Raw genomic sequence first — 22973 nt, 5'->3', positions numbered from 1 at the left:
AGGCATGTAATTTTGCTTATTATATATTGTTGAAATTTCTTATTTGAAATATATCTATTAATTTCTTAACAAAAATAGCAGGATTCAAAGCTTCAAAACAAAAAGAATATGTGCACTTAATATATTGAAATACTAGGATACTATACTGACTCGAATTTAAGACGCAAAAATGTTATCGTTCTTTAACATGCTAATCTAAAAAGATCTTTTATTTTATCATACAGAAACTCGAAACAGAAAGATTAGCTTTAATGCATTAAAGGTCCATGCCGCAATAATATACTAAATGAAGTTTACTTCAGAATATCAAAAAATACATCGCATTTTAATTTATAAAACAATTATACTTTTTCCTTGTTAAAAAGACATCAATGCATATTCGAAAAATATAGTTAAAAAATTCTGACATTTAAGGAATTCTTTTATAATTATCTCTTAAGAGACTTCATTAAATATAATTATGTAATAATCAATTTTTGAGAAATATTTTTCATGGACCAAGTTTAATTAAGGAGATGTTTTTGCGCTCTGCATCATAAGAAAGTGGGGAATTAGTTGCAGATGAAATAGCTATAGGAATCGAAAAATGGGAATTCGAAAAATAGGAATCAAACGTAATTTTAGATTATAAACTTAGTGAGCTGATGTCTGTTTAAATTGCTTCTGGCATACATAAGGATTTCAAAACTATTGTTTTCCTCCTATTGATAATTTCGGCCTTTATTATTATAATAAATGGCCTGTTGATAATTTAAATCATTTCCATGGCTCTAGTTATGCCAAAATATATTTTATTTAACCTTTTCTCATTGAAATGTTGTTTGTTCTAATTTTACTTTGAATCGTTTTTTATTTATATGAAAGTTTATTCGAAGTTCTTTCCTTTCCCGTTAAATTTAATTATTACGGAAGGCCTTTATATCCAAAATGTGGCTGCGTATTCCTATTTATGTAGTAGACAAATGTAAAGGAGAGTGGCATCCGACGGCGCATTCTTTCTTGCCAAGCGTCCCACCCCCTTTTCTACGAATCGGGGGGAGCGTGCGCTCGAGTTTCTCGTATTCTCCAATGACAGATGCGGAGCGGTCCGCCTACGATTTGGCGCAATCGTACGCCCAATCGCATTCCCACAGTCGAAATGGAAACGGCATGGCTCCCAGTGCGCAAGCGTACGGCAATTGGGTCTGGGCGTGGGCCGCGGCTGCGTATGTTCCATGCCCGAAATTTCAGGGAGGGGCTTTGCTTGCGCTGTCATTAAGAATCGCAGATGGGGACTGAGAAATTTGGAGGCTCTTCTTCGACACCCTCCACACCTATTCCTCCCGCTCGAAAAAAGATGCAAAAGATTGGCTGAAAGATAAAGGCAGAAAAGTAAGCCACGTAGAATGAATGCCTTATTATAACGTTTTGGTGGGGGCGCTTTATGAAACATACGTGCAGGGTGTTGTCTGCACTGTTGGATAGGTAAGATTTGTAGCCTTTACCTTGGAACAAAAAAAAAAAAAAAAGTTAAACAATGGCTTTTTTTCGACCCTCACTGTGAAAACTAGGATCGTAGGTAGTTAAAAAGAATAGAAAAAAACCAGTGTGAAACAGTGTTCACACGATACTTAAATGTTAAAAATGCATAGCAACAATTGTTGGGAAAAAATAAGTAATGATTGTTATTTTTTAAAATAATTTTTATTGAACACATAGTCCAAACAATTGCTAAAAAAATACTTTATATTGTATACCATTTGTCTTACATATAACAACTAGAATTTTTATTAAACATTTATTAATATAAGTAGATAAGTCTTGCTAATAAAAAAAGAGAAAAAATCTCGAAATTCTATAGTTTTAATATTTTTGAGATCAATAAAAAATATTCGTCGACAATTATGCCAATTCAATTGGAATAATTACAGCACTGAATATTTCTTTAAATCGTAGGATTTGTTTACGAATATCAAATTTTTAAAGATCTTGAACCCATGAAAATTTCGACCTATAAAAAAATATTATCTTTATTATACTGTTCTGACGATTTATAAATATTGTTTCGAAACGCTGTATTAGATGAAATTTTTTTGAGCTGAGTATGTGTGTTTGTGTGTGTGCGTGCGTGAGTGTTATGCTTTTTTCCGCGAAAGTAAAAAATAAAAATAAAAAATGAAATAAAAATAGCTATTATTTAGTACCACCTAATTTGAAAGATTTTTTTTAATCTGAATTTTGAGATCTCGACCTTTTAAACCCGAATTCTTCTTTAGAGTTCTCATAATTATCAATTGTTATTGTTTTGACTTTATATGCATTTGTTTACTTCAATTCAACGTGCCAAATAAAAGACACACGCGCTCCCTCCCGATATGATGACTATATTTTCTTTCTTTGCAACAAAATATTTTCATTATATTATTTGAATCCACCTGTTGATATCAACAGAAATAACATGGATAAAACAGCCTATTGCAGACATCAGTAACCTCAGCGTATAAAATAATCTGGCATTATTAAAACGAACTAAAATTTTCAGAAAATCTTAGTTGAAAAGTATTTAGATTTTTTGGATCTCATTTTAAATAGCATATTTTGTGATTTATATTTATAATTCGAACATTTTAAATGGACTTCACTCAGAAATGTCAATGCATTAAACAATCATTCTTTATAATTTAGACCTATTCGACAACTTTTGAGTTTCATTTCAGATAGCAGTTTTAATGGAAATCAACAAATAATTATCAAGATGGTTTCAGTTCTATTTAAATTGAAAATATCATCTTACCCTTCATTTATTCATTGAAATTTAATTCACGTGATAATGAATTTACTCGCAATATCATTTTATTTGTTAAATCCAAATCAAATCAAAAAATTTTAACACCGAAGGAAAAATATGCATTTCATATTTCAAAAAATTGCAGTTCTTTATATTTATTCATTTTTAAGGTTCGATTTTTACACTGAAACAGCCTCTTATTTATAATGAAAAAGAAAATAAAAGAATAAAAACTGGTAGACAGTTGAGATAAAAGAATCACGAATAAAGTCCCTAATTTAATCGAGTGATCTTAATGAGTTACTTAACTGCTTAATCTATATCGCTATAAAATTTGACGAGACCTTGTAAGCACACAAAGCTGCTGCGGTGAAGGCAAGCAATTCACTTTTGTTCTTTTTGCGACCTTTGGTCGTTTGCAGGGCAGAAGAACAGCCAAAAAAGAACACCCGGATCACTACTTTTGAATACAACTACCGATCCGGGCCAATCCCAGAAATTTCGAATTTGGAGTGCCGATATATAACGTGTCTGTTCCCTGGTTGCCTCCTACTTACAGCCGGATGGAATTACTAGCAAACGATAAGAACGGGGGTGCGCCAGGCAATTACTCGCTTGGCAATTGCAGTTAAAGCAAACTGTAAAAAAGGCACGGAATGGGAGAGAAAAGCATGGTAATAACAATAAAGCAAAACAACCAACAAAGAATAAAAAAGCCAAACGATTATTACTTACTTCTTGTCCTCTGTTCGTCCAAGAGCTGTTTCTCGATACCTTCTCGGACCTCCCTCTCTCGTAGAAGTTCCATTTTGAGTTCGGCTGGAGGGAAAAAAAATGAAAACGATTTTCATGAATAAAGTGGGGAGTGGGAATAATTTTTGCTGCTGCTGTAATTTCAAGTACAATTTCGCAAGAGGCATTCATTACGCATATAAGAATGAATGCCATTCCGTTGGATGGGTACGCCTAGTTATTAATATGTGGGGTTTGTGTGATCTTAAATTGCGCTTTAAGGAGGGATAAGCACTTTATTACTGCGCTGCCCAGTGTTGCTCTCGCCTTAAAAGGGAAAAATGACGATGGAAATGAATGCCAGTGATTGAATGCTCTCAAGGTAAATAACGTTGAAAATTGTCGGAGACAGACGGTGTAGTCGAGAAAAAGGTGTTAAATAAATTAAAGGCAAAATCTCATTTCGTAAATTTTGAAATTGAAAACTTAATGCAGATAAATGATTCTGTAGCAAAATACAAAAGTATTTTAATCTATGACGGCTTAAACGATATTTATTTTCAGTTATGAAATTTTTGACCCAAAATACTCGATATTCTTAGAAGGAAAAATCCGTTATTGTAAATAAGATATCTACTTTGAAACACGTGGAAACAGCTTATATAATAAAAAAAAAATGTAAAATGGGCACAGCATTTACTTTAAGTAAATATATATATCATGTTATATAAACATTATATGATGATTTAATTAAATTTAATTCTCTTCAGTTTATAAATGCTGCGTTGTAGTTTAATTTAGTTAGATCGGCGTTTAATTTTTGAAAGTTCATTACATCTATTTTTGGATGACTTCACGATTTTCAACCATTATCAAGTGATGAGAACAGATATAAATCTGTAACCCTATCCAAATTTCCACGCCACGCCAGCGTGTGGACTCATGGTAATAGATTTAACTTACATCAGGATATAACGGATCTCCAACAATGATCAACATGAGGTCGATAATTTAACACAGTCGAAAGAAAATAATTATATGTATTTTTACCATTGCAATTACAATTATAAACTTAAATTTTTAGCATTCTTTCTAGACACATTTTCTGTCAAAGATGATTTCTATTTCCATTTTTTTTTTTCTTTTTTAATTATTATTCGACAATCTTTGATAGAGTTTCTATTTAAAATTTAAAAATTCATTTTGAAAATCATTTACTGTTGGGTAAAATAACATTTACTGGTTTTAAACTTCAAAATTTATTTATTCAGATTTTACTTTTTTTAATTAAAATTTTATTTTAACAAAATTCTCAGAAGTGGTAAATATATTACTTTTACTCTTATTTTTTTACTTTTAATTACTTTTATTTACTTTAATAAATTAATTGTGGGAATAAATTACTTTTATTTTCATAAAAATAAATTACTTCTTCCGAATGTTTCTTTCAAATGAAAATAATGGACAAAAAAAATGAAAACTATAGTTTAAGACTCATAAAAACTCGATAGGAACATCTAACTTCTAGTTATACATTGCGATAGCACATTATTCATACACATTAATGCAGCAGCAATTATTGTACAAAAATAACAAAAATATTTTTAAAAACAGATGAAATAAACTTAAAAATAGATTAAAAATTTATTGCCCTTAAAGAGCAATTCGTGAAATTTATAGACATTCCCCGAATGAATCAAGGAATATGGATACCCAGAACAGAAATTTCGGATTTGATAGCCCTAATAACGTAAAGACGCGATTACCAGCATCAAAATCTATCAAAACACATGCGTGGTCGATCATTTTTATTCTTATCTGTGCGTTTTCGGAGGAATCATTTGCCGTAGTGCTATGAGCCTCCCCTCCTTGCCGAAAACACTCCTTTAATACTTTCTAGAAAAAGATGGCTCTCTTAATGAGTTTCTTTCTTCTTCTTCTTCTTATGTGATTATGTATGGTGTAGCTCTATTTCTTCGTCTCGTTCCGCCCATAACAGAAAGCCACTTCCATAGATGTCATATCATATATCTATCATATTCATCTTCACCTGAAGTACATATGATAATTCGTTTTGAAGAACGTACAAATGAGCGGTAAAAAGTGTGTGTAGATAAATAGGAGACAAATAAGAAGGGAGTGGCTTTTGCTTTTGTATGAAAGAAATATTGATTTACATATGCTTATAATAAACTGTTTAGGAGTAAGTGGCATTGAAACATTTGGGAATGTCACACAAGGCATTAAAGTATCAGTTCGATTTCAATAAACATTTCGATGTATATAATAGTATTGTAATTTACTTTGTTATTTTTTTGGAAAGAACTTTGAAATTTTCTTTTGGTTCTCTTATCATATAGATATTTGTTCTCTTAGTATAGTCGTTACCTCGTGTCTAAAAGCTGTTTTGTTAACATTTTTAGTAAAAATGTTTGTTAACATTAGTGATTTTTAGCAGATTCATCTACATTTTTAGTAAAAATGTAGATGATTCTAGTTTATGTCCGTTTCAAGAATTTTGCAAAAGAAATTATGAATACGTCAATCATTGCAAAGGATGATCAAATAAACCTTTTTATAATTTCCTGAATATTGTGTTTCATAATTACTTTGAATTGCTTTTTTATAATTTTTTGAATGACGACAACTCGCCATTTATTATGCGCCGAATAAGAAACAGCTAATGGAGTATTTTGAAGAGATTCGCGAAACGCATTGGGAGCAGCCAACCAATCAGAAACTGTTATAGTAATTTCACTTTGAAAAGGACAGACAAGAAAACTTATATGTATACCGACAGCTTATAAACGTATTTCCTTCTGATCTTAATTTTTTAGTAAGAATTTCAATAATACAAACAGAGAGAAAAACAATAACTGAAACCAAAAGCTGGACATAAATTTTCTATGTGTGCTAATGACTCATGAAAACCAAAGTGAAAATGTTTTACAAATATATTGGTATATGAAATTATTTTATAATCAATTGTTACTGCTGAACTATTTACCGGAAAAAGAAATGTATGCATATAATAAAAATATATAAAAACATAGAAATGTCAGAAGTGCTGATAAAATCTTCTGACGCCTTAGTTATTAAACAATCAATAATGAAGCCTAAGATGCTATTTAGCCTAGGTATCAAATAGGGCATTAAAATTTAAAACGATTCCGCACTTTACAATAGAAATATCTATTTTATTTAAGTAGCTCTCTCAACAACGAAATGCAATTTATTTAAAGCATCCTAGCCTTCTCAGATTTTCGGAATTTCCTAGTGAGATAGTTCGGAATATTGCATCGACTGCGTTTGAATACGGAAAAAAAATACACCATACATCATGATTCAAATCTTTTGAATATATACTTCATTCCCTCTAGCTGCACCGTCCACTGCGAATGACCGATGTAAATGGCCAGATTTCTTGTGTGTGGATAACAGGTGACAAAATGCGGGGACTACCCCTTAGCGGGGAAGGCTCCCCCGTATGATTAATGGATGTGGCTCCTTTATTGTGGGTTTTCCTCCACTGATTCTGAATTCATTCGTTTACTCCATACGATGAAAAATAAATTCACGGAGACTGAAAGATGAAATTAGGAAATTTTTTTTCAATGACTTTATTCGTGACTTTAGTAGTAAAAAAAGTTAGCATATGAATCGGAATAATTTCAGTTTTATTGATTATACATCTGGGAGAGTGCCTGGTTCTTAAATTATGAGATTTGAAACGCACGCTTAAAGATTTCACAAATATTTAATTTAATTTTAATTCCAAATGTAAGTTTTCATACTATTCTTTTCTGTAATATTCCTTTTACAACCGATTAAGTTATTAATCGGTTGTACCTAATTAATAATTAATTTGTACCTAATTATTGGTCTATCTTATAAAATTTACAATAAATGCATATTAATTCTTTCATTTTTCCTCATATCAGAATTAATGTTTGAACGATCAGTATTTTTAATCCAATTGTAATGATTGCCTTTTGAGCAGAAAAAGTGATTTAAACGTCAATACTGATTTAGTTTTTTTCGCCACATTTTTTTTTTTTTTTTTTTTTTTTTTTTCATGTAATGGAGGATTTTTTCTCAACGGCTGCAAATACTTTTATAAAAGGATAAGACAAAAAGCAGGAATTATAAATCACCACATATGGTTATAAATATTAGGTATTAGTAGTATGGAAACTCTTATGGCATCACATTAGGCTTATACTCTCACATAGCTATATGATAAGTTTGGTAGCCCGATATTTTCTAAATTTAAGATAGAATGCACATTTTTGACTCTTCGAAATGATTTCATACTTATGAGACTTGAAGAAATGATCTCTGGTCTGATACTTCTCTTTTTATTTGATTTATTCTCTTCTAAATGTTCAGTTTAATGGAGAAGACGATAAAAATGTCAACTCTAAAAAAAATTAACGCTTTATATTGAATCCAAATTTATCAATCGTCAATTATGAATTTTAGAATTTAGATTTTAAAATATTTCCTAAAACTTCATTTTCTTGGAAAAATTATTTGCTCATTGTATCAGAACGTTAAATTCTGTTATTGTTTTTATTCAATTCCAAATTAAAAAAACATATGTATTTGTATATAAAACATATGTAACATATATATATATATATGGCAAAGCATTCTTTTTTTTTTTTTGCATAAATCATTAATTTTTTTAAGAGCAAACACTAACAATTCTATAAAAGTCGTTCTTCTATTTAAAGTTTAAAAAAAAGTGATGCTCTAGATGGAAACCACTGAACCAGAAATGGCGCATCAGGCCACATCTCTACCGGCACAGCAATCCATCAAATCCAGAACTAATCCTCGCTTCCAAACTCAAAATATTAGCATAAAATTATGTAATGGGAATGCCCGTTGTGGAAGCCAAGAGACATATCTCGCTATCATGCACAGTTCATGGAAAAATTACTCGCCCCCTCGGGGGAGCGAAAGACAGGGGAGAAGTGCTGAATAAAAATTATAAAACTGACACTGATCGTCCTACCTTAGGATGTCTCCCCGCCCCTCTCCCTTAAATCTGTCGGAGCGATATCGATTAAAGGCTGGCTTCTAAATGATGAATTGAGCCTAACTAGCCACCTAGACCCTTGCGTCGTCCGTTAAAGCGGCCAGATCCTGTGGCCAAGTCCGCGACAACTAGACAACTGCGACTAGTCGTCAACTTCATCGACGTGTCAGACAATAGGACAGCTTTTGGTCAGATGCGATCGCCCTCAAAAGATGGGATTATGTCCTCACCGCGGAATTATACAGGAGTTTCAGGCGATAGTTTATTTGTAGACAGAAAATAGAGGGGGTGGCGATGGAAAATTATTGGAGATCAATTCCCCTACGTTGTCAAGAAGGGAACAACAGCAAGTGATCGGTCGGACCTGTTATGAACATATGCTGGATTTCCGCATTCTTAATGCTCATAATCGTAAAAGAAACACGTTTTTTTAAGGACGTTTATTATTTCCATTATATTTTTACTTATGCTTATTGTTGTATTTGGTATTTAGTATCTATTGGAAACATATAGGGGTAATTATGATTATATATTATATACTCATAATTACCTTTACATATTATACATATTACATATATGAGTATAAAGAGTAAAAAGGTCGAATATAAAGCAATGAAAATTATTTTGTATATTGCCATAAAATATGGTATTTCTCATTCTCCATAAAATATTCTCCATAATTTAGAGTTAAGTTTTTAATGTTGAAACCTTATATTTAAATGGGTGACGGATTTTTTTTGGGGGGGGGGGATTATTTCTTAACATCAGGAAATATTGTTCCCATTGTGAATTCATCAGCTCAAATTACAATGTTATTTTTTTTTAATTTTATCAACATTCTAGGCTTTTTTGGTGTTATATATTCTAAGCCTTTTACATATATATATATATATATATATATATATATATATATAATATTTTTCTATACAAAAGTTGTTGTTACTTATTGCACTTGACAAGCCCGCTGACGAAGTTAGTTAATCTACGGAAAATGAAGCTCTGTTTGAATTAAAATTCATATGGCAAAGCCTGTTATTTTCTTCTCTGTTCAAAACATATTCTTTATTATGAATTTTGGATGAATGGCAAATACAATACCAACAATGATTCTCCAAAAAAAAAAAATGTTTCGTTCTTTCCCCCTCCTTTATAAGTCGAAAAAATTTTTATAAATTGCTTTCCAAATACAGACTAAAAAATTCTAATTTATTATTTTTAAAAAATATCTCTTTCAAAAGCAAGTCAGTCTGCACCCGTTCAGGAATGCAGTTTATACCAAACAACCTTCGAAATAAGAACTCGCAAATGCCAATTTAATACCATAAAGACTGCATCGAAAATGAGTTCATGCCGTATCCTCTTACCCTTTTCAATTTCCATAACTCTTTTCCTCTCGGGCCGGAAGGGCAAAAGAGATCTGTTACCTCACTAATGAGGATCCAACGAGTCGTCGCAATCAAAACGAAATTTATAACATCAAAGACGAAGATGAACCAGGACGAGTTACTTTTTCCGAATCCAATCGGAGAAGAAAAACGATAGAAAAAGGAGAGTTAGCCCCGATAAGACATATTGAAACGAAGGAGATTTAGTGGAAAAACCTCTCTTCTAAGAATATTCAAGAGAGAAGAAAACTTATCGAGTTGGAGCCACCCTTTGGAGAGGGGGGTGCTTCTTAGCATGGAGTGAGAAGGAAGGAGAGGGAAGGGGGGGGGAGCAGGCAGAAAGCGGCGATCTCCTTTTAAGCACCATTAAAACGGCTTCTGAAGAGAATAAAAAGGCGATCGGTACGGAGAGTTTTGTTTGGAAAAGTCGAGTCGACTCCTTATCAGTGGAGTCTGGGCCCTTCTCACTCGGCACCACGTGCAAAAGGATCTGTTTATCATGATTGTGTAAGCACTAAAAGAATATTTATGCTGTTATGGAAAGATGCGCGCTCATAAGCGCCGTCTTAGGAAATAATCCCTAGCGGATTTTTTCGGATTCTGTGATTTCACTGCTTTTTATTTCATTTGTTTTGTTTTATTCTGGAATTTTTTTTTAATGTTTTCATATTCTTGGCTTAAAGGAGGGAACGAGGATAAATTGCCATTTCGAACATTCCTAGCAATTCTTTTAAATACCTTCTAGTTACCAAAGAGTTTTCTTACAAATTATCTCGTCATTACTTCTGCTTGAGCAAATGTAATAATGATTTAAATAATGAAAGGAATTATTTATATAAAAATTATAAAGACTGTGTGTAAAGCTTTCAATTTTTATTAAATTATTTGTGCGCAGTGTCTTGTCTGATTCATACTTCTTTTTAGATTTATGTGAATTAGTTTCTGATTTTTTTTTTTTATTGACATCATACAGAACATATAAAAGAATTTTAAAAAATGGTTAATCAAAGAAAAGAATATGAATGTTTTTTTTTTTCATCTTAAATTAAGCAAATTGTCTTTGTAATATTTTAGAAATATTTAAGAAACTGCTTTCATTTCAGACTAATATGGCGATTGCCTAGAAATAACAAACTATCAGGCAAATGGCTCTCAATCTAGATTCGAAAACAAATTCAAAATGTTTATTAAATAAACTTTGTCTTGTTTGGTGAATTACTGTATAAAATGCTTTTCTAGAAAAAAAAATCACGAGTCAGAAACAGCTAATATTATTTCTTCAAAATGGTAATACGCAATGTAATTTCTAAACCAAGCTTTATTCTCAATTAATTCCAGAAAAAAAATTGCGTCTTAATAAATTTTATCATTAAATTTTAAATGATAATGAAATAACTCAAAATGACGAAATATTATCTTCCAGAATCGAAAAAGCTTCGCACGTAAGCCCAATTATCTATTTTACAACAAAAACAAATAACTGAATTTTTCTCGACCAATATGGAATATTTCCAATTTTTTCTTCTCGTTTGGTATGAAATTCTGATCACATGTTCATAACAGATATGAAATAAATAAGAGATCTTTATTATTGGTTAAGAAAGATTGTTGTTACTTAAAATAACAATGATCTATTTGCATCGTATATTTCTATTGCTTATATTTAAAAAAAAAATCTTTTTAAAACCTCTATCGGAATTCCACGTTTAAAATTTCCGCAAATACTCATAAAATTGTAGAATATTTTGTGGATTTTGATAAGCATTTTGAATACCTTAGTACATCTTCTATTGCGCTGTAACCCTGATAGTTTCTGAATTATTTCCTTTAACATTGATGTATTAACAATCTATTTAATTTATGTTTATTAAAATAGATTAAATTAAAAAAATATTAATAAAACAATAAACAAAAACAGAAATTTCTAATTATTCTAGAGATATTTATTGTATTATAATTAGTTAATCCGATGACAAAAACCGATTTTTGAGGAAAATTTTAGAATAATTGTCCTGAGATTTTTTTACATTTAAGAAGCAAACCGAAAGAAAATTAGAAATAGAGAATTAGAATTATTTTAAGTTAAAAGAAAATGAAAATTCGATTTTAAATTAAAAGGGGGGGACGACGTATTTTGCTACATTACTGCCTATATTCACAGCAGAGTTCTACAAAATTTTTAGGCAACATCTTTCCTTAATCGGCAGAAATAAAAATGAAGAGAACGCGACGCAACTACAGTCAAAGACATACAAAAAAAAAAAAAAAAAAAAAAAAAAAAGGACGAGCACAGAATGAACCCGATATAAACTCTATCATCTCCCGAAAACCCTCCCATCTGCTGCTGCGGAGGAAAGCAAGACTGGGAGGTAAAAATAAAACCGCTAAGTGTCCTCTAAATAAAGTGAGCAATTTTTTAAACCCCGTGCCTTCAGATATCACTTTAGAAATAAAACAAAGAAAAGTGAGAAAAAAAATAATATTAAAAAAAAAATAGAGCCAGGCACCCTTGGTAGATATATACTGTTCCTTTTGGAGTAGAGGGATGCTCAGAAACAGGAGCAGCAAGAGGAGGGTGGCTGAGAGAGATCAGTTCCACATGAGTGCTCGCATCCTTCCACCGACAAAGGGGCGATAAATGCCCAAAGGGAAAAAGAAACTGCAGCTTCTTGGTTTCTTTGCCCCCTGAAGGAAAGGGGGGGGGGTCTCGCCGTCACAACTCCACCCCCCTAAGAATACCGTCCAGAGAAAAGCCCTGGTGTTTACGAATCCTCGCGACATGGTGATTAGACGTCTTATCAGTTTCTTTCAGGTTTCGCTTGTTAATGATTTACCGAGCGTGCTTCTGCAAGAAGAACTCCCCCACCCTTTAGCCTCCTTTTACTCCTTTGTTCACCTAAGACCATTATATCTCGGTACGGGAACCATAATGGTCAGATAACATTGGCGCACGCAGAGCCTTCTAACTGCCTGCATAAAATGGGGTACCCTTTTGCCTCTTGCAGTTTCATGTCTCCTCGTAAAACCCAAAAGATCTCGTAATTTAATCATCTGAAAACCGCTTTTCTCCGGGATATGTATAAGGAAGGGGTTGCCGAGGGGAAAGGGGGACCGAGGGTGGTTCTGGAACCAAGTGGGATGAGTCGTTCTCGCGTTAGAGTTGTCTAGAGGAAGACTCGGTGGCCAGCATTTTTTTTTTCTCTCTGTCTAACCAACAAAGATTAATCATTCCATTCTCATTGATATTCAAGGATTATTAATCACATGTGATTGATAGTCGGTACGAGAAAAGTTAATGAATTCTGATGGTAATCGGATTTAAATTTAGAACTGGCACAAAAGAAGTTCGCATTAAATTTATTTTTGTCTTTGTGTGTGTGAGTTAACCAATTAGGTTTGGCCCTCCAGCGAAATAAAAACGTTTCGAGTAATGCTTTTTATTGCCATTTGGAATGCTTTGCCAGCTTTGAATGTATTATACTTTGGAAATACCTTGTTAGTTACGCCATTATACTCGTATATCTTAAGTGTTTGGATAAATGGCCAAAGTTTATAATGAAGCTAAAGAGACACAAAACATCTCAAATATATAATTCTTAAATAATTTTTAAAGTACCATTTCATTTTGAGAAAAAAATAAATAAAATTAACTGAAATATAATAAATTTGCAACAATAAATTATCTGGAATAACAATGTCCATTATAATTTACACTTCGAAGTAAATACATTTTTAAATATTATTAGATTTGATTATTTTTATGCATATCATTTACTACACATATTATTTTTCAAATATTAACTTTGCAGTCTAATAGTCTTAATATTTATTTTAAAAAGTGTACATTTATGTAACACACATAATATTCTTTTTTCTGTTTTTATAGTCAATTTCAATGGGAAGCGGAAACCATTCAAAAAAGCAATTCTGTTAATTGTGACAAAATAACCAATTGTAATAAAATGGAAAGAATTGCTTTCTTGTGTAAATAGAAATGTTCTGTTTTTCTATAAAAGGAAAGAAAATACTCTTGCAAGTACATCTGATGCTTGTAAAATCTACTTTCTTTGAAAAATCTTAACAAGTATTCTATTTCATTCTTAAAAGTTTAATCATACCTTGTCATTTCAAGCGATGTTTTCCATCGGATAGAAACTTTAATCAATATAAAAGCCAGGAATTATAAACCCATGAATCAAAATGATTGAAAATTCCAGTATTATTTGAAAAATAATATAAAGTTCTCTTTTCATTTTTTAGCAATTTATCCTTTAAAATAATTTACATTTCTATTGCTTTGTGTTAATAAAAATGAAGGACAACTAGGATACATAAAGGACAACAGTTTAGAATAAATATTATATGAATTGTCGTATATTTTTTAAAACGTTACAATTTTAAGAAACATTTAAAAATAAACATATATTTAAGCAATTAAAAAAGAGCATTAAAGTTATGATTAATAATAATAAAAAAAAACCTAACTCTACAGAGGAGAACAAATTTATTGGCATTAAACCATTCCATCATTTTAAAACCCTAAGTTAATAAAACACGTTTCACTTACGCCACTATCACTCCGTGTGGCATCTGTGCGCAAGCTACAAACTGTCCATTCTTAATTAAGCAGTTCGCGCATTGTACCTTCTACTTTATCTATATGGTGGGAGGCATATTTCAGCACTGACGTTTTTATTAGATTTCTCCGCCGAAAGCCTATACCGGTGTGCAGAACCATGAAATGGAGGAACCAATGCTGTTGGGCTGTGCTCTCTCTCTTTCTCCATTGTATCGGGCATACCCAGTCGTAACTAGCACCTGCTTGTCATATTTTCTTACCTTTTGCAGGTGGGGGGAGGAGGTTCTTCTGCTAATTTCACTTCAGCCCCCTTTATTTAAGTTCTCTTTTCTCCTACGCAATCTTCGAATTCGATTTCGAGAGAAGTCATTTTATATATACGGAAAGAATAGTGGTAAAGAGATGGTTCTGCTCTAAGTACCTTAGCCTGAAGCCATGTTCGAGAGGGGAAAGGGGGGGTGCACCAAATTTATAAAGAAGGGGCTGGGTATTTATGAAAGCTTCATTACGCTTTTTGGACGAAAGATTCCTCTCTCTCTCTACCTTCCCTCCACCCTCTCTCATCTTGGTGTGTGTCTTTTTCTTTATACTCTTCGGTTCTTAATTTTGCGGTGAAGACCGGTTTATGTGGTGGCGAAAACCGTTTAAATGATCATCAACACTCGTGTGCAGAGAAATTATTGGTGATAAATATTGAGATTCCCGTATCCCCCCCCCTTCTTCTTTCATTTCCTTGGAGACTCTTTTTTTTTTTACTATTATTTTTTTCCCTCCTCATTTAGTTCTTATTATTCAAATATAAATTTACGATAAAGAGATATTTATTAGGATAAGTTTTACTAATTATTCACTTGTAAAAAAAAGAGCTTTTACTCGTAAAATTATATTCGGTATCTAGATCTTTTTATGCTTAATTCATTTGGTATATTTAACTTTGTTAATTCTTTTTTTTTCACTCTCATTTGTATTCTTTAATTGCAGTATTTGAATTTGTCCTCACATTTTCTTCATACTTGACATAAGAACTTAATTAATTTTAAAATTAAATGACTCATTCTAATTGTGACATTTATTATTTTAATTCTTATAATAATATAAAGGAATTTGAGATAATACGCTTTTTAAGTGTTATTTGCATTTTAAATTACTTAATACTTTTCATTTAACTCTGGATTTAAAATTAAAAATTCAATAATTGATGCGTGAGTTATACTCGACATTGTATGTAAAGAGTATTAAAAAATTAACGGTATTAAAAAAAGTAAAACCATAAAATTTGAGAATATTTATATATATATTTTTAATTGTTCCTTAATTTTCTTCGAATAATATAATTTTTTTCTTAAAAAGTAAATGATGCTTGCATTTCAAACAATTAAAATCAGGTGAATTGCGATTATGGTCTAAAACTAATAGAAAATATATTATATCATAATACAATTAATTTTAGTAAATATTCGCATGTAGTAAGAATTTAATCAGCAGTCGCTTTGCAATTAGTTTGAATTGGAGGACAGTATTAATAACATTATTCAGTATTCATTATTTTTATTTATTATAGCACTATTTCATTTTTTATTCTTCTTCCATCGTATTTACATTAGGATTCATATGTGGAACTAAATAAAAAAGAAAACAAAATAGCTTCATCGTTCAAAATTGAAAAAAAGGTATACTTAAAAATAATTCCTTTTCTGAAGAAGAATTAAGAAATTTTATAACATTTGTGCTTTTTTAAAAAAAAATCTATCCCTCCATCTTATTAGGCTGGCTACAAAAGTTGAATTGCAGTTTCTAATTACTAACCACCAAAAAACTTGAGGAAATCAAGAGATTACCTTTTTCTAAGCTGATCTGTCGTTCTTGCTGCCTAGCGTTGTCGGCAGCGACTTTCAAAAGGCCCTGTATATTTCTGAGAAGAGTTTCCATGGAAGAGGCCGTCTGTCCCGGTATAGGGCAAACATCGCCGCCCATGGCTGGATAAGCTAACGGATGCTGACTCGACGTTAGCCTGTCCGTATTGGCAGTACTGCTAACATCTGGATTGTCACTAAGGTCTGAGAAAAACAAAACCAATGAAAAATAACATTATGATTCCATATATTCAAATATCATACTTAAAATATAAATTTTTTTTCCAGAAATAAGTATTGGCAATTACATATTAAATCTTTAATATCTTTTTTTTAATTCTCGAAGAACTCGTGCACGTTCAAATTTATGTGTGGGCTCAATTCAGTCATATACAATTTTTTTTTTTTATGTTTTTCAAAAAATATTCTTTATAATTATTGATAACGTTTCAAAACTTTTTTATGCATTCTTAATCATCCACAGAACGAAAGCAGGTTTGAGTGCATTACAATATAGTTCATTTTATAGGGACTGAATGTAGACTAAATGTTTTTATTTCCATTTATAATCTTCACATCACTGTTCCAAAGGGCAACAATAAGTGTTTGGAAATCTATTTTAAATGTTGTTTTGATAAATATTTGTAGAAAAGACTGATATTTGGCAATTATGGTACTAGAATTAAATTTAAACTGGAAACTTAGAAAAATACCAAGTTGATTATTGTATGATTCTACCATTAAAAATACTATCAAAATATTTTTATTTTGCCTTGTAAAAATATACTGGTAAAAAGGGATTTTAATTTTTATTGCAGAATTGTCATAATGTAATTTGTGTCTCTGGGATAATGTTTCTTTCATAATGCAGCCATTTGGTGTGTTAATTTTTTTTTTTTTTAATTTCACGGAAAAAAAAACAGCTAAAATTTTTTTAAATAATTTTCTTAAATTATATGCAACTATTCAAAACGCATTTTTTTTTTTTGTAACAAAATAAAAAGTCATGCATTACGGGGTAACAAAATATATCTATATGAACATGCAGAATAATTCAAGAAAAAAATATCAATATGAAATAGTATCAAATAAATATCTAAAGGCTATTCAAAGACCATATCAGTTATCTACCAATTGATTTATCCATCACATCTTCATGCCATGCTACGTTTTAGCAAGTACTTGAAATAAATGCTAATAGTTATAGATCTTTAATTCTGCAATCGCCCTTTGTTAGTGAGCATCAGGTGGTAAATAGAGTTACCAGAAGATTATTGATAAAATCAAACATTAGTTACCTTGTTCCCTGTCATCATCGTCGTCGTCTTCACTGTCGTTGTCATCGTCATCTGCACCATCATTGTAGGCGTTTTCACTTCCGCTGTTCTCTCCTCCAGCACCTCCTCCGCCTCCGCCTCCACCTCCACTTCCTGGTCCGTTGGTGGTGGGATTGTTGTTGTTATTGCTGTTGTTGCTGCTGTTGGAGGGCCGGCTCGAATGCTGGCTCAGGTTGAGGACGGGACTGTGGCCGTTAGCCTGGGCCCCTGCAAGAAGCCAGAAGTAGCCTAAATCCACAAAAAGGAGGGGAAGAAAAGAATAAAATCCAAGATTACTTCTCTGCTGACCCTAAGGACTGCCGATACTAATTTAGAGAGGCTTGACAGACAGAGAACCTAATTCCGAAAATACATAATTTAGAATGATAATCAAGTTTCTGGGCATTTAACCATCTCCTTCCCCGACCATTTTATAAAATTCATATAAAATGCTATTCGAGCACGAGTAAGAGCATTTATTCATTATTTTAAAGTGAATTCAGTGTTGGATTCGGTATAAAAGCAACGATATAAAAATATTCGTCTTTTAAATTTTTAGTATACATAATTGTGAATTTTTAACAGGATTAATATAAACATACACTGATACATAGATATCATATCATGCTTAAAATATCACTTTTTGGGGTTACAGATATTTTAATCTGCTTGATATAATGAATATAATATGAAGTTCCGATGAACAGGAAAATTTCGGAAACTGTATCTCTAAAAATGAGAACTACTGTTAAGAGTCTGGTGAGAATTTGATGAAGAAAAGAGATAATTTTATGTTACTAATATCTCGTGAAAGTACTATAATCGCGATAGATTTACTATGGCATTGTAAAATCTATTATAATATATCGTTAAAAGGATTGTATTTAATAGACATTATAATATTCATATGTATTACAGTTTCATAAATATTGAAAGATATAAATCTATCCCTTGCCTTAACTACTGCTTGCGGTATGATATACACAACTACAGACAAAGCTGGAAGGTCATTTTAATTGACTAATTCAAATTACTGTTAATTAATTACACTAACATATTATAAAAAAATACGTTTTGATTTTTTTAACACTTTTTTTAAGTAATTCAGGTATAATAAAACGTTTTAATGCATTTGTTAAGGTTATAAAATGTAATAATTTTTCTGTTCTCGTTATTTCTTTTTTTTTTTTTTTAAAAAAAAAAAGATTAAATTTTCTTCTTCATGCTCGTTTGCTTTTTAAGGAAAAAAAAGTCTAGTTGACATACAAAAATATATATATACATAAATTTTTCATACACTAAAATTTATATAGTCTATTCTTAAGTTCTCTAAATATAAACAATGTCAATATTTGAAAAAAAAATGATTCACAAATTTAGTGGCATTAATTCTGCGACGTCATATTCACATAACATCCCATTGTAGTATCCGGTCTAATTTTGCTTTATATTTTATTGTGATGCCATGCCCATTTTTCTCCTTTCCAAAGTTATATTGCCGTTATTTTGAAGTATGCAATAGAGATTAAGTGAATCCATTGCAGAAATCCGAAGTATTGAAGTCTGAAGAATATTAAACACCACCTGTTAAGCCTCCCACAAATTTTTTACATCAAAAAAATACTTAAAAGTTTATTTAAGTATGACTTTGATATTTTAAAATAAGGCATTTTTTTTTTTTTTTGACAAAAATTGCTTCGAGAAATTAAATTAAAAAGGCAGAAAAAGCTCAGCAGTCAAAAGAGGTGCATAGAGAAGCAAAATAAAAAAAATCATTTTGCAATAAGCAAGTGAAGAAAGAGAATATTAAACATTGAAATGATATTCCTAGTTATTCTTATAGCTGTTTTTTCTTTCTTTCTTCTGAAGTGTTTATGCTAATTTTAAAATTTCTCTGATGAAAGAACGAGGAGATATTTAAAAAAATATTATAATATAGGGTCTTAATGTGTTTTTAGCTATTTAAGTAAATTTTATTCCATAGACGTAAGTTTGCTTCTTTTTTAAAGTTAGAAAAGAAAGGGAGGGAGGAATTTTCAGTTATTTTAAATATTTTTTATTTCATCTTATTCTCTTCTTTCATTGAATGAAAAATCGATTATACAAAATTTATTATTAAGATAATATCCCCAATATAATTCAAATTTTAGAAATTATAAAAAAAAGTAAGAGTCTCATCTTAAGTGTTTTGTGCTCAAGTATTAGATCTTAAAACAGTCAGTATTCTCCATATGATATTTTTAATGTTAAAACTTAGTCTACATAAGAAAAAAAAATTATAAGTTGTAAAGAAAAAGAAATCCATTTGGAGATATTTTTCTTAGACTAAAGTATGGAATGTAAAAAATTGCCTTTGGAGATCATTTTTTTTTGATAAAATAAAAATGATGAAATTATTTTATAATATGAATTATATATTCTCTTTGCAGTAATAGGCATATTAGTAGAAAATTAGTATGTGCCGAAATAGGATAGTGTATGAAATTACTAAGTGCTAAAATTAGAAAAAAAAATACGTGTTTATTATTATCTTAATATATTTTCAATAACACCATTTTGAGTTTAAAATTGTCTACTCACCGTTTAAGAAAGCTTGGTCTTTCATGCGATGGCTGTCAAAACCATAAAGACGTTCTTTGGAATCAACCATATCTCCCCGATCATCTCGTAGCCTAAAGAAGAAAAAAAATATGTCATTTGATTAGCGATAGTACATCTAAAACATTTAAATTAAATAGATGATATTTTGCGGCCGGAAAATTATCAAATAAAAAATCTAATAAAATAGTTTCTAGAATAAGTTTTGAAGTAAACCTTTTTTTAATTAATAAAACTTTATTCTGAATTTTAAGAATTGAATTTTTTATACATATAAAAATGTTACAAATTTTTACTATTAATTTTTTAATTTGAACGTTTTTAAAAAGAATATCCTTTTTAAGAAAAGTTATTTGATTAAAATATAAAGCATCACAAGGTTATCAGTTGCAAAAAAAAATTATTTATTTGCCTTTCATTACAGTAACTTTGTATTGTCAGTCGTTTAAAGCAAATACTGGATTCGATAGAATGGACTCAGACTTTCATTAAATGTTAATTTTTTCATGGAAAAGTTTCCATTTTTTTATTTTTATAAATATTATAGATATTATTAATATCATCATATTTTTTTTCTGTTCTATAAAACTAACCTGAATAAATCATTTGGGTTTTAAATTAAGTTCTAAAAGCTGTCTGACTTAATATGATTTTACAAGTGTGCGGTATTATGCCTGCATAACTGAGACTTTAGTGTTTATAGAGGATTAAGAAAAAGATTATTTAGAGGTGAAGGTGATGACTAAATCATGTAATGTTGATGCATAGATGTTTCATTCCTCATTTTTATTATGTAGTTTAAATTTGAATGTGTCAAGATTTAACATGAGAGTCATATTTTTTATTCGCCAGATGACAAAAATACTTTTATCATATAAATAGGCAAGTTATAGTAATTAATATGTTCAAAAAATATTATATCGTATTAAATTAGAATTATTTTAACTATCAATGTGTATTTTATTTAACTTGTAAATATCTTTTGTTCATAATCATCTGGATTTTGTTGAATCAAATAGTAAGGTAAATTTTTGAAATTATTGATCGTTTGCAGAAGAGTTATGTATTTTCGTGTGTTGTTCTTATTCTTAGAGTTATTGCGGCTATTGTGTTACTAATAAATAATTTTGGGTTCCGAAATTATTTATTTATTCTTTGCAACACCAAGCATCACAAAAAAAAAAAAAAAATCCATTTTTGAAAACAGACATTGACAGAGACAAACCTGCGCATAAGTTTACTGGTCATTCTCTAATATTGATTCTAGCCTAATATAGAAAGGGTAAATGAAGCCCTGGTCAAAATATCATCCTTTTTGTTCCCATTAGTCATAAGTGGCTCAACACAAGTAACTCACAGGGTATATGATTAATTTATTGAACTTTTACCAAACTTGATTTTAAAAAGGGGCATGAAGGTATTCATTTTCGGTTCACAAGGGGCTGGGACCTCCTTGGCTCTGTGCGCTGATGGAAAGCGTGTTAAATGTTTTAAAAATATATTACTTGTGGATTATATATTTTGAGATGTTCCTATTGGAGATACGTTTAAGTTTTAAATATGTCGACAAGTATCCTACGTTTAATAAGGAAAATATAGAAATAAATTAAACCATTTGTAATTGTAGGCACAATATATTATGTAAACTTGTTTTTTAATCTTCATTTCTTTGTAGTACAATTTGTGAGAATATGTTCTATGGCTTTAATGTCATATTTCACCGTTCATCATGCTTTAAAACTGTATTAAATGCTTACTGGAAGTAAAATTATATTGGAGATTTCTAGCGAAGAGTTTAGTAACATTTTTCAATGATCTAAAAGATTTTACTTATTTATTTATTTTTTTAAATAAATAATTATTTTTTTACATTTTTTTTCAAACACATTTTATGTTACTATCTCAACTTTATAATTCTTCCTTGACTAAAGTTCCACAAAATGTCAAATATTTCCAATCTTTAAATAGTATTATTTTCAGATATGAAAATAACAGGGCCAAATCCAATTAACATTGTTTCCATCCCGAATAGATTAAACCAACCGATTTCCTCTCCTACAGTAAAGAACTCAACAAAAATCAAAACGATCGTTAAGCCATCTTACTTCAATAAATTACAAAGAAAATGAAAATACGGGGCCATATTTAAGCTAAACACAGCGAAGGGGTGAAACAAATGAGCGGAGCTCAGATTCCAACAGAGAGAAGACAAGTGTTTTAATTCCCCTCTTCAAGACAATTACACAAATCGGGAGCAAGAAAAAGTGAATCGGATATTCGGGAAAATCCGACTTTTAATGTGACTTTTCCCCCTACCTTTTACTTCTGCGGCTGACACTCGGCCTGAGACAAATGAGAGCAAATTAACGGCAAAGTAATGGTTACAGACAGAGCGTCCATTTATTTATGCTGGGCCCATCGCGTAATTTGCATGCGAAACTAATGAAACGGCATTAGCCGCGCCGGAGATGGTTTCTAAATGATTTCGAATTTCGTTGCAAAACCGTATGGAACTGGATTGGCGGATTTGGCGACCGCTTAAAAAGTTTTTCTAAGTCTGGATCCGAACGCCAGTTAAAAGAGTCGAAATCTGAAAGAGCAAGTCCTGGACTTATGGCATGAGATACTTGCTTTCCCGTATGCTCTCCAATAAAGGGGAATTTGGCATGAGATACTTGCTTTCCCGTATGCTCTCCAAT

At 30.8% G+C, this 22973-nt stretch overlaps 1 protein-coding gene across 3 annotated transcripts in view; it reads right to left on the bottom strand.

The window, feature by feature from the left end:
- The window catches only part of LOC129963969 (dachshund homolog 2-like), a 261367-nt gene that overhangs the window by 45535 nt on the left and 192859 nt on the right, over positions 1–22973 (bottom strand). For 2 of the 3 annotated variants that reach the window (XM_056078605.1, XM_056078607.1), the window contains exons 4-7: positions 20257–20348; positions 17659–17925; positions 16346–16564; positions 3503–3586 (exon numbers count right to left, since the gene is read on the bottom strand). In XM_056078605.1, the coding sequence (XP_055934580.1) occupies positions 3503–3586; positions 16346–16564; positions 17659–17925; positions 20257–20348 (662 nt within the window). The remainder of the gene's footprint in view (positions 1–3502; positions 3587–16345; positions 16565–17658; positions 17926–20256; positions 20349–22973) is intronic. The other variant, XM_056078606.1, reaches the window with a different exon arrangement.

This window comes from Argiope bruennichi, chromosome 3 (assembly GCF_947563725.1).
Source record: "Argiope bruennichi chromosome 3, qqArgBrue1.1, whole genome shotgun sequence".
NCBI lineage: Eukaryota > Metazoa > Arthropoda > Arachnida > Araneae > Araneidae > Argiope > Argiope bruennichi.
The sequence above is the reverse complement of the archived record's forward strand: the minus strand, read 5'-3'. Positions and strand labels throughout refer to the sequence as shown.